General features: G+C 39.1%; 1 protein-coding gene across 3 annotated transcripts in view; it reads left to right on the top strand.

The window, feature by feature from the left end:
* The window catches only part of WDHD1 (WD repeat and HMG-box DNA binding protein 1), a 78,626-nt gene that overhangs the window by 27,279 nt on the left and 37,853 nt on the right, over positions 1-13,494 (top strand). For 2 of the 3 annotated variants that reach the window (XM_021102266.2, XM_021102265.2), the window contains 5 exons: positions 1,098-1,190; positions 2,769-2,875; positions 3,413-3,554; positions 7,695-7,905; positions 12,494-12,681. In XM_021102266.2, coding sequence (XP_020957925.1) covers positions 1,098-1,190; positions 2,769-2,875; positions 3,413-3,554; positions 7,695-7,905; positions 12,494-12,681 — 741 coding nt within the window. Of the gene's footprint in view, positions 1-1,097; positions 1,457-1,517; positions 2,876-3,412; positions 3,555-7,694; positions 7,906-12,493; positions 12,682-13,494 lie in introns of all 3 variants that reach the window. The other variant, XM_084981471.1, reaches the window with a different exon arrangement.

Here is a 13,494-nt window from a genome sequence, read left to right as displayed (position 1 = left end):
TGCTTTTGGGAAGTAGAATTTAGGGATTGTAGGGTAACTTCTCAGTGTATGCGTTGTTGTGTCATGTAAACTTTTAAAAATACATTCTATACTAAAGTCATAGTTGGGAAATCCAGTATGGAGGTTCCCAGACTAGGGCTTGTATTGGAGCTATAGCCTCCATCCTATGCCGGAGCCACAGCAACAAGGGATCTGAGCAGCATCTGCGACCCATACCACAGCTTGTGGCAACGCTGGATCCTTTACCCACTGATCAAGGCCAGGGATCGAACCCGCAACCTCATGGTTCCTAGTCGGATTCGTTAACCACTGAACCACAACGGGAACACCAGTATGTATTTTTCTCTTTGCTTATGAAACATTAATTAATGTAGTTAATTTAAAAATTTTTAAATGAAACAAAGTTTTACTAGTCATAAATGGCAAGGTTTTTTTTCTCTTTTTTTTGATAAGTGTGGAAAGAATATACCATATTTTCTTTTTTACTAATCTGTTTCTTTGGAAGAATGTATAAGAAGATAGGTGTCCTTTTCTTAACAAATTCAGAGTATTCAGGCTCTATTTCTTTCTAGCAAATAAGATGAATTTTTTTCTTTTTGTCTTTCAGGGCCGCACCCATGGTGCATGGAAGTTCCCAGGCTAGGGGTACAATCGGAACTGTAGCCGTCGGCTTACACCAGAACCACAGCAACGAGGGATCCGAGCCGCATCTGCAACCTACATCACAGCTCACAGCAACGCCGGATCCTTAACCCACTGAGTGAGGCCAGGGATTGAACCTGCATCCTCAAGGATGCTAGTCAGGTTCACCAACCGCTGAGCCATGACGGGAACTCCCCGATATAAGATGAATTTTTAGATCTAAAGAGCTTATATTTCTCAGTTAGTAGTAAAAATACTAGTCACTGCAAGCAACATGACCATCACCCATTCTTTGCTTATCAAAATTTTAAGTAATTTTCTGAGTTTTGTTGCCAGTTAAAATAGAGATTTGCTTTTATGTTTTGTAGGCTTATTTGGATGAATGTTCTGATTTTTTTCTCTTTAAATTTAATTGAATGTAAACTTTTGTTTAAATTATTTATCTTTCCTAATAGTTATTGGCAGTTCCTGTGGAAAAATCTGTTAAGCTATATAGAAGAGAAACTTGGAGCAATCAGTTTGATCTTTCAGATAATTTCATCTCTCAGGTAGGTTTTGTTAGTGATACTTGTGGTAGGCTACTGGGAATATTTAATGCATGCTTTGCTGAAATACAGTTACAGTTGGAATATTGTTGGAAATGAGAACAACCCTAGACTGTTGTGCATGTGTCCACTTTCCGACTCTCACCCTTTCTTCATTCAGCCAGTAGGTGAGTTTTTGCTATGTCCTATCTGACCATTTTCCTTTGTGAAATTTGATAAGAAAATTAATTTATAAGAAGTCAAATTTGGGGAGTTATTGTTGTGGCTCAGTGGGTTAAGAACCTGATTAGTATCCATGAGAATGCCAGTTTGATCCCTGGTCTTGCTCAGTGGGTTAAGGATCTGGCAGCTGTGAGCTGTGGTGTAGGTCGCAGATGCAGTTCGGATCTGGCGTTGCTGTGGCCATGGCATAGGCCTGCAGCTGTGGCTCCAATTTAGCCCCTAGCTGGGAACTTCCACATGCCGCAAGTGTGGCCCTAAAAAGCACACAAAAAAGGGGCAAATTTGTGAGTTCCTGCTGTGGCTCAGTGAGTTAAGAACCCAACTTAACATCCATGAGGATGTAGATTAGATCCCTAGCCTCGCTCAGTGAGTAAAGGATCTGGCATTGCTACAAGCCGAGGCACATTGCTGTGGCTGTGTCATGGGCCTGCAACTGTGGCTCCAATTGAGCCCCTAGCCTGGGAAATTCCTTATGCCACAGGTGCAAATGTAAAAAGAAAAAAAGGGGAACAAAGTCAGATTTAACCCTAGCATAGTGTTAGAACAAATAATTCTCACATTATCAGTAATTAGGCTTTATTGTTAAGTGAGTTTCATTGAGACTTGTGATCATAGTCACTGGGATTTTAGAGCAAGAAAGATTGTAGGTCTGTATTCTCTCTCTCTCTCTCTCTCCTCCTCCCTCTCTCCCTCTCTCCCTCCCTCCCCCACTCCTTCAGTCATACACACCCATTTTGCAGTTAAGACTGTTGTGGTTCACTTCACTTCCTAGTTCTCTTTATTTTATTTTGCCTTTTTTTAGGGCTGCACCCATAACATATAGAAGTTCCCAGGCTAGGGGTCAAATTAGAGCTACGGCTGCCGGCCTACACCACAGCCACAACAACTCAGGATCTGAACCACATCTGCAACCTACACCACAGCTCATGGCAATGTTGGATCTTTAACCCACTGAGGAAGGCCAGGGACTGAATTGGCATCCTCATGAATACTAGTCGGGTTCTTTACTGCTGAACCTCAACAGGAACTCCACTTCTTTTTATCTTGATGATGACTGCAAAAAGGATACCTTGTGTTCTGTCTCCTTCCAGGATAATAACATATTTTAGATTTTGCTTTTGAAATTTTGCTTGTGTAATTTTCTCATGGTAAAGTAATAGCTGCTACTACTCTGATTGTTAAGTATTACTGAAAAAGAAAATTAAAAATGGGGCAATTTTTGTCTTGCCATTTGTGTACTATATTTAATTATAAATTGTATGTGTAATAAGGGTTATAAAAATTTGAATTTGGTAATAAAATGAATGTTTAGTTTCAAATATATCAAATTGTTATTGATTAATTATTTTTCTTTACTAGACCCTTAATATAGTAACCTGGTCTCCTTGTGGACAGTATTTAGCTGCAGGGAGTATTAATGGTTTAATTATAGTTTGGAATGTGGAAACCAAAGATTGCATGGAAAGGTATGATTCAGTATATCTTTTTCTCTTTTTTGCTTATTTCTATTAGATTTTTGTTTTATTATGAAAAATTTCAAATTTCTAGTTACTAGATTGTCAGAATGCAAATAAATGTTTATCAAAAATTCCTTAAATTTTTCCAAAAATATACCTAAAGAAATGTATAGTTTAAAAATGAGTAAGTAGGAGTTCCCTTCGTGGTGCAGTAGAAACGAATCCAACTAGGAACCATGAGGTTGCGGGTTTGATCCCTGGCCTTGCTCAGTGGGTTAAGGATCTGGTGTTGCCGTGAGCTCTGGTGCAGGTTGCAGACAAGGCTCGGATCCCGAGTTGCTGGGCTCTGGCGTAGGCCGGCGTCTACAGCTCCGATTCAACCCCTAGCCTGGGAACCTCCATATGCCATGGGTGTGGCTCCAAAAGGACAAAAGATGACAAAAAAAAAAAAAGAATAAATAAATAAGTAAATACAGAATTAAATAAGAAATGTATAGTTTATATTTTTCTTGACAGTGTTTTAAGAACTCACTTTTTAATTTTTAGGGTTAAACATGAGAAAGGTTATGCAATTTGTGGCCTGTCATGGCATCCTACTTGTGGTCAAATAGCTTATACGGATGCAGAAGGAAATCTTGGACTACTGGAGAATGTTTGTGATCCTAATGGAAAGATGTCAGGCAGTAAGGTAAAAAGTAATAGGGTAGAGCAGTTTCTTCAGTCTTTCTGTGGTTGTGGGGATTTGGGAAATGCTACAAGCTACATTACTTTTTTTGAAAAGTATTATTTATGTTATTAGATGTTCAGTAATGTTTTATCATAAAACAGTTTAAACGTGTATATCCTAATGTTTCCCAGATATATTTTACTAAGAAACTTATTTCCCTCCATATAATGCCTATTAATATTCTACGGCTTTCTAAGCAATACCTTTGTGAAATACTAGTATCCTGGTGTTCTTGGGTTTTTTTAGTTAAATAAATGTTTTATAGGGATAAAAATTAGCATTAATACCTATAACTTAGTTTAGCTTATAGACATTTCTGTTCTGAATTAGCCTTCACTCTTAAAGTTAACTATATACCCCTTAGGCTTAGCTGCCCAGTCTTACTGAACTGCTTTAAGCAGGCCACCTTGTTTTATAACTCCTTGCTTTTGCTCATTATTCTACCTGCCTGGCAAATATACTCATTCATATTTCAAGTCTTAGTTTGGACTTCAGGTTAAAGATCATAGACTTAATATACCCATTTATCTTTGCTCAAATACCTGATCCCTGGTGGCCCAACGGGTTAAGGATCTGGCATTGTCACTGTTGTGGCTTGGGTCACTGCCATGGTGGGGGTTCGATTTCTGCCTGTAAACAGTGAAATTCCCAGCCTAATTTTTATACTTGGCTCCCAGAGCATTGTCAGCCAGTCTTAGGCTTTTCAGGCAGGAGATTGGTAGAATGATCTTTGGGGGAATCTAACAAAAAAGACCAGAGCAGGGAGGATATTCTTTTTTTTTTTTTTTTTTTAATTTGTATTTTTATTGAAATAGATCAGTGTACAATATTATGTAACTTACAGGTGTACAATGTAGTGAGTCACAATTTTTAAAGGATATACTCCATTTATAATTATTATAAAATGTTAGTTATATTCTCTGTGTTATGCAGTGTCCTTATAGCTTATTTTATTGATAATACTTTGTACCCTTTAATCTTCTGCTCATGGATTGCCTCTCCTCCCTTCCCTTTCCCACTGGTAACCATCAGTTCTCTGCATCTGTGAGTTTGTTTCTTTTTTGTTATACTCACTGTTATATTTTTCAGATTCTGCACATAAGTGATATCATACACTGTCTTTGTCTGTCTGACTTATTTCACTTAGCATAATACCCTCCAAGTCCTATCCATGTTGCAAATGGCAAATTTTCATTTTTTTATGGCTAAGTTAGTATTCTGTTTTATATATATATATATCACATCTTCTTTATCCATTCACTTAGGTTGCTTATATAGCTTAGCAGCTGTAAATAATGTTAATAACATTGGGGTGCATGAATCTTTTCCATTTAGTGCTTTTAGTTTTTTTCAGGTATATACCCAGGAGCAGAAGTGGTAGGTATTATGGTGGTTCTGTTTTTAGTTTTTTGAGATACCTCCATACAGTTTTCCACAGTGGCTGCACCAGTTTGCATTCCTACCAACATTATGGAAGGGTTCCTTTTTTTTTTCCTTATGGGGCCACACCTAAGGCATATGGAAGTTCCCAGGCTAGGAATCAAATTAAGAGATACAGCTGCCAGCCTACGACACCACTCACAGCAATGCTGGATCCTCAACCCACTCAGTGGGGCCAGGAATCAAACCTGTGTCCTTATGGATACTCTTTGGGTTCATTACTGCTGAGCCACAGTAGACTCCAGGGTTTCCTTTTCTTCATATCCTTGCTAACATTTGTTGTTTATGGCCTTTATTTTTTTATTTATTTATTTTTTTTGCCACACTTACAGCATGTGGAAGTTTTCAGGCCAGGGATAGAACCCTTGCCACAGCAATAACCTGAGCTATTTGAGCAGCAACAGTACCAGATCCTTAACTCACTTAGCTACCAGGGAACTCTTATTTGTAGTCTTTTTGAGGAAAGCCGTTTTGTCAGGTGTGAGGTGGTATCTCATTGTAGTTTTTATTTGCATTTCCCTGATGATTAGCCATGTTGAGCCTCTTTTTTTGTGGCCATCCGTTTGTCTTGAGCATCTTTTAATGTGCTTGTTGGCCATCTCTACGTCATCTTTGGAAAAATGTCTAAAAATTGCACTAGAATATTATTTACAAGTGTGGAGGAAAGTATCAAACAGTTAAAATAACAGAGAAGTAAGTTGGAGGCCGTTCAGGGGACTATTTTCATTTTTAAAATAAACCATGTAACACTGACAAATTTATATGCCTGTCTAACATTGATTTAAAAAATTAAATCGAGAAATAATTTTTAGTTCAAAGGTCGTCACATTTTCTTAAACCTTAAACCTAAAACATTAACGCACCTATCTAGAATTGCCCACTCTTTCCTTTTGCTTTTTTCCCCTCACAATACCTCTAACATTTTATGGCCCTCACCATGGGGATAAGGTAAACCCCCCCCTTTTTTTTTGTCTTTTTGCCATTTCTAGGGCCACTCCCACGGCACATGGAGGTTCCTAGGCTAGGGGTCTAATTGGAGCTGTAGCCGCCGGCCTACACCACAGCAACAAGGGATCTGAGCCGCATCTGCAATCTACATCACAGCTCATGGCAATGCCGGATCCTTAACCCACTGAGCAAGGTCAGTGATCGAACCCGAAACCTCATGGATGCTAGTTGGGCTCGTTAACCACTGAGCCACAATGGGAACTCCCTAAATATCCTTTTTGTTGTTGTCTTTTTAGGGCCTCAACTGCAGCACATGGAAGTTCCTAGGCTAGGGTTCAAATCAGAGCTGTAGCCACTGGCTTACGCCACAGCCACAGCAACACAGGATCTGAGCTGCATCTGTAGCCTTTGCCACAGCTCATGGCAATGCCAGATCCCTAACCCACTGAGCAAGGCCAGGGATCGAACCTGTGTCCTCATGACTACTAGTTGGGTTCATTAACCACTGAGCCATGATGGGAACTCCTGAAATATCTTCTTATAGCATTTAGTTGCTAATATAATTATTCAAATCATATATTTAAATATGTGAATTTAGAAGTTATTTTTTCTGTTCTCTCATTTATTTAAATGTCCGTTTCGTACAGTTTTCATTCATTCTATAGGAATAATTGTGATCTTTACAGTGTATTTGTTACTCTTCACTTTCTAAAGTGATCTCAAAAACTATTTACAGTGACATTCTGTACCTGCAATGATGTGTTCATATCCCTGGGAATCAATAATTAATGTTGAATTTCTTTGCTACCTTTGTTTTTCTATTGGTTCTATCTAATAATATATAGTATAGATTACTTCTATAAGCACCAAAAAAAAAAAAAAAAAAAAACCCTGAAAACAAAAAATTAGGTTTAACCAAGGTCATTTAAAGCAAACAATCTCTTACCTAAGCACTATTTGGTTCAAAATAAAAGTAAATGAGGGTAGTTCCCATGGGGCTGGCAGCAGGTTAAGGATCCAGCATTGTCACTGCTGCAGCTTACGTCACTGCTGTGCCTCGGTTTTAATCCCTGGCCCGAGAACTTCCATGTGCCATGGGCTCAAACAGAAAAAACAAAAGTAGAAGTTCCCAGTGTGGCTCAGCAGGTTAAGGACCTGATGTAGTTTCCATGAGATTGTGGGTTCTATCCCTATCCCTGGCCTTGTTCAGTGGGTTAAGGATCTGGCATTGCCTTAAGCTGTGGTGTAGGTCAAAGATGTGGCTCAGATCTGGTGTTGCCATGGCTGAGGTGTAGGCCTCTGCTATAGCTCCAATTTGACCTCTAGCCTGAGAACTTCCATTGCCACAAGTACAGCAGTGAAAAGGAAAAAAAAAGAAAACGAGAGAATATTTTATAATGAGGGACTTTGTTAGAACTCAGAGGTGACTTTTCTGGAGGAAAACTTATGAGGAATAAAATCTTGCCTTATATTTGTGTATATATGTGTTTTTTACATGTCTGTCTTACAGTCCCACCTTATCCTTAGACTACAAGACATTTAAAGTAAGGACTAGGTCTTATATAAAAAATATGTTTGCTAATTATTCTCACCAGGGCGTTTTCTTACTTGGTAGAGTTTATATTCTTTATCATTTTAGAATACTGCCTTTTGAGTAATTGGGTTTTTCCAAATAGTCCACTAATACTTTCTAATTTGCTAATTTTGTTCAAGGTATCTAGCAGAGTGGAAAGGGATTACAATGATCTTTTTGATGGAGATGATACAGGAAATGTTGGTGATTTTCCAAATGACAATGCAGTCGAAACCCACTCTTTTTCAAAAGAAACTAGAAATGATGAGGAAGATGATGATGACCTCATGCTGGCTTCAGGTCGTCCTAGACAACGAAGTCACATCCTAGAAGATGATGAGAACTCAGTTGGTATGAATTGATTTTGTGAATGGGATCATCCATCTTGTTAATTAAATATTTTCAATTTTTCATTAAAACTATTAAAGTCATTGAATTGGTAGACTATAGCTAAATCAGTATGTAGAGGGGAATTTATAGCTTTAAATACGTATGTTGAGAAAGGTTTCGCATCAGTCATCTAAGCTTCTGCTTTAGCAAACTAGAAAAAGAAGAGGAAATAAAGGCCAAGCAAAGCAGAAGGAAGGAAATCATAAAGAGCAGAATTCAATGAAATTGACAACCAAAAGCTATAAAGTCAGTAAAACCAAAAGCTAGTTCTTTGACTAGATCAATACACTTAACAAATCTCTTTCCTGATGGAAGGTAAGATACAAATGACTGATAGAAATAATGAAAGGCCCCCCCCCCGGCCTTATAGACCTTCACTACCAGGTATGTTGGCTACTAGCCGCTAGTGGCTATTGAGCACTTAAAATGTGGCTAGTTCAGATTAAGATGTCTTGTATATATAAAATGCAACCAGATTTTGAATACAGTACAAAAAAAAAAAGAATATAAAATATATCGGTGTTTTTGTTTTTTTCTTTTTTGGGCTGTACTTGTGGCATGTGGAGGTTTCCAGGCTAGGGGTCAAATTGGAGCTGCAGCCACTGGCCTACACCACAGCCACAGCAACTAGGAATCCGAGTTGCGTCTGTGGCCTACCGGCAATCACTGGGTAAGGCGAGGGATGGAACTTGCAGTCTCATGGATGCCAGTCAGACTCGTTTCTGCTGAACCACGATGGGAACACCTCTTGGTTGTTTTTTACGTTGACTACGTGTTGAAATTAATATTTTAAATGCAATACATTATTAAAATGAACCACATCTGTTTCTTTTTCTTTCTTTTTTTTGTCTTTTTGCCATTTCTTGGGCCGCTCCCGCAGCATATGGAGGTTCCCAGGCTAGGGGTCAAATCGGAGCTGTAGCTGCCAGCCTACGCCAGAGCCACAGCAACGCTGGATCCGAGCCGCATCTGTCACCTACACCACAGCTCATGGCAATGCCAGATTGTTAACCCACTGAGCAAGGGCAGGGATCGAACCCACAAGCAACCTCATGGTTCCTAGTTGGATTGGTTAACCACTGCGCCACGACAGGAACTCCTGTTTCTTTTTACTATTTAAAATGTGGCTACTGGAAAAAAAGATTGTAATTTAATAACTTTAAATAAAATGCCTATTGCAACAACTCACATGCTGAAATAACGCATTTGTGAAATAATGACACATTTGAACATTACCAAGTAAAATACCAATATACAGTGGTAAATTGTGCTGCATTTAAAGCATATAGGGTTTATGGTGTAGCACTCCTGAAGTGTTTAGTCTTGGGAGCTAATTACATTCTTTTTTCTTTTTTTCATTTGGTGCCTGTCATACAAAAGTTCATGGGGCCAGGGATTGAACCTGCGCCACAGCCATGACAGTGCCAGATCCTTAACTTCTGGGTCACCAGGGAACTCCTCATCACATTCTTAAAAGTTTTTGAGGACCCCAAAAATAATTGCCTATGGAGTTATGTTTGTTTTTACCATGTTAAAAGTTAAAGCTGAGAAATTTTTTAAATATTCACTTTAAAAGAACATTAATAAACTCATATGTAAACACAAGTAACATTTTCTGTGAAAACAAAAATTAGTTATGGCATAACTAAAAAAATTTAGTTATGGCATTGGGAGTTCCCATCGTGGCTTAGTGGTTGATGAACCCAACTAGTATCCATGAGGACTCGGTTTGATCTCTGGCCTTGCTCAGTGGGTTGCGGATCTGGCATTGCTGTGAACTGTGGTGTAGGTCTCAGACGTGGCTTGGATCTGGAATTGCTCTGGCTGTGGTGTAGGCCAGTAGCTGTAGCTCCTATTCAACTCCTAGCCTGGGAACCTCCTGATGCCGTGGTACAGCCCTAAAAAGACAAGAAAGGAAGAAAGAAAGAAAGAAAGGAAGGAAGGAAGGAAGGAAGGAAGGAAGGAAGGAAGGAAGGAAGGAGGAAGGAAGGAAGGAAGGAAGGAAGGAAGGAAGAAAGGAAGAAAAATGGCACTGTTTTACCCTTTTGCAAGTCCCTTTTACCCTTTTGCAAGTCCCTTTACGTTTAGCATAGAAGACAGCTGGAGTCTCTCACGTCCTTAAAGATTCAGTCTACTGCCATAAAGATTCATTCTACTGCCGTATAAAGTTTTTGCTTGAATTTCGTGAAGGAAATGTAGTTGGAAAAGGGAGAGGTATTTCAGAATTGAAATAATTGTGGGTGTTCTTTTTTTTTTCTTTCTTGGCCATTCCACAGCATATGGAGTTCCTAGGATCAGATCCAAGCTGCAGTTGCCACCCAAGCCACAGGTGCACAACACCGGATCTTTAACCCACTATGCTAGGTTTGGGGGTTGAACCTGAGTCCCCACGCTCCCAAGACACCACTGATCCCATAGTGCTACTGCAGGAACTCCTGGATGTTCTTCTTTGATGCTGCACCAAAATGAATGATTGTTTGTTTGTTTGTTTGTTTCTTTCTTTTTTTAACTTTTCAGGGCTGCACTTGGGGCATATGGAAGTTCCCAGGCTAGGGCTTGAATCAGAGCTGCAGGTGCCAGGTACAGCCACAGCAATGCAGGATCCGAGCCATGTCTGACCTGCACCACAGCTCATGGCAACACTGATCTTTAACCGACTGAGTGAGGCCAGTGATCGAACCCTCATCCTCATGGATACTAGTTGAGTTTGTTAAACTCTGAGCCACAATGGGAACTGCAACAAATGATAGTTTCTTTCTTTTTTTTTTTTTTTTTAATGATCTTCATTTTTTTCTATTATAGCTGGTTTACAGTGTTCTGTCAATTTTCTGCTGCACAGCAAGGTGACCCAGTTACGCATACATGTATATATTTTTTTCTCACATTATCAGGCTCCATCATAAGTGACTAATCATAGTTCCCAGTGCTACACAGCAGAATCTCATTGCTAATCCATTCCAAAGGCAATAGTCTGCATCTATTAACCCCAAACTCCCACTTCTTCCCACTCCCTCCCCCTTTCCCTTGGCAACCACAAGTCTATTCTCTAAGTCCGTGAGTTTCTTTTCTGTGGAAAGGTTCATTTGTGCCGTATACTAGATTTCAGATATAAGTGGTATCATATGGTTTTTGCCTTTCTCTTTCTGACTTAACTTCACTCAGTATGACAGACTCTAGTTCCATCCATGTTGCTGCAAATGGCATTATTTTGTTCTTTTTGCTGGCCGAATAGTATTCCTTTGTGTATATATACCACATCTTCCTAATCCAATCATCTGTCGATGGACATCTGAGTTGTTTCCATGTCCCGGCTATTGTGAATAGTGCTGCAGTGAACATGCAGGTGCATGTGTCTTTTTCAAGGAAAGTTTTGTCCGGATATATACCCAAGAGTGGGATTGCTGGGTCATATGGTAGTTCTACGTGTAGTTTTCTAAGGTACCTCCATACTGTTCTCCATAGTGGTTGTACCAATTTACATTCCCACCAACAGTGCAGGAGGGTTCCCTTTTCTCCACACCCTCTCCAGCATTTGTCATTTGTGGACTTATTAATGATGGCCATTCTGACTGGTGTGAGGTGGTATCTCATGGTAGTTTTGATTTGCATTTCTCTAATAATCAGGGATGTTGAGCATTGTTTCATGTGCTTGTTGGCCATCTGTATATCTTCCTTGGAGAAATGTCTATTAAGGTCTTTTACCCATTTTTCATTTGGGCTGTTGGCTTTGTTGCTGTTGAGTTGTATAAGTTGTTTGTATATTTTAGAGGTTTTTTTTTTTTTTTTTTTTTCTTTTTGGCTGGCCCTCAGCATTTGGAGTTCCTGGGTCAGGGGTGAGATCCGAGCTGCAGTTTCGACCATGCCTCAACCCACTGCACTGGGCCAGTGCTTGAATTCATGTCTCAGCACTCCAAAGACACCACCGATCCCTTGCACCACAGCAGGAACTCCCACTTCACTCATTTTTAAGAAAATGTTTGCCACATACCTGAGTCTATATAACCATAGTTTATCTAGCAGTCTTTCAAGTAAAAATGGTGTTACTGAAAAAATTAGGTATTTCAGCTTACAATTCAGTTGCACAAATGCTTTTTTGTTCTTTGAGACAGCCATTACAGTTTTTTTATGTGCACTTCTCATTTTAGCACAGTGAATAATTTTAATTTTTCTATTTTAATTTTTTAAATTAAAGTATAGTTGACTTACGGTGTTATGTTAGAGAACATTTTTTTGATCTATGCAAAGATCAAGATTTAATAAAATTAATGTTTTTATTATTTTGACTGCAATTAAGTGGTGGTTAACAATACACTGACTACTAGTACAGATTGGTGCCACCCTTTTGATTCATGCTAAGGTACCAATAGTTTAACTCCCCCACCTGCCATTGCTTTTGAACTATTACCACAGATGTTAACGCAATGAGAGAAGTAAATAGTATGTTAATATTATTAAATATGAGTGGGTAAGGTTATTAGATTTCATAATGCTTTTCTTTTCAAGGTCCTTGGTATTTATGATTCTCTGAGTATAATCCTTTGTTTTCTAGATGTTACAATGCTAAAAACTGGTTCTAGTCGTCTCAAGGAGGAGGAGGAAGATGATCAAGCAGGCAACATTCACAGTCTACCACTTATAACATCTCAAAAGCCGTTTTATGATGGTCCTATGCCAACTCCCCGGCAGAAGCCATTCCAGTCAGGTTCTACACCCTTGCATCTCACTCACAGATTCATGGTAAGCCTTGGGTGTCTACACTTAACTTTAAAATGGTGTTTGCTCACTTTTAAGCATTTTATTTCACTGTAGGTATATTAGTAAAAATAAGTTTATAGATTAATTGGCCTGGAGCACTTTGGTTGATTGTAATTTTGTGGTTGGTTTATTTTATAATTAACTCACAGTTTTTTTTTTTTTTTTGTCTTTTGTCTTTTTTTGTTGTTGTTGTTGTTGCTATTTCTTGGGCTGCTCCCTCGGCATATGGAGGTTCCCAGGCTAGGGGTTGAATCGGAGCTGTAGCCACCGGCCTACGCCAGAGCCACAGCAATGCGGGATCCGAGCTGCGTCTGCAACCCACACCACAGCTCACAGCAACGCCGGATCGTCAACCCACTGAGCAAGGGCAGGGACCGAACCCTCAACCTCATGGTTCCTAGTCGGATTCGTTAACCACTGCGCCACGACGGGAACTCCCTAGCTCACAGTTTTAATCTTGTTTCAACCTTATTGAAAATTGTGTTAAATAAAATTCTACTTTGCAAAATGACATATAATGAACGTAAGTAAATGAAACTGTATCTTGCCGTTTCTTGGCTACACTTCCAAATTTTGTCATGTTAGTTGTTATATGGGAGGTTGTACTGATTCAGAACACTAGTTAAAAGGTGTTTTTTTAGAAAGCAACTCCTAGTACAGTATGCTATTAGAAGGTAATAGGTACTATGAATAAAAACTACTTGCCGCTTTTTCCCATGCCTTCAGAATGTATGTGCCACATAAATAGGTATCTTTATACTGTTTTGTTTACTGATAGCGCTTTAGAACAAGGTA

This window comes from Sus scrofa, chromosome 1 (assembly GCF_054392235.1).
Source record: "Sus scrofa isolate SSC_HxYL_T2T_F1_AM1 chromosome 1, Sscrofa_HxYL_maternal_Yorkshire_Landrace_v2.0, whole genome shotgun sequence".
NCBI classification, from domain to species: Eukaryota; Metazoa; Chordata; class Mammalia; order Artiodactyla; family Suidae; genus Sus; species Sus scrofa.
This window is presented reverse-complemented; position numbering and strand designations above follow the sequence as displayed.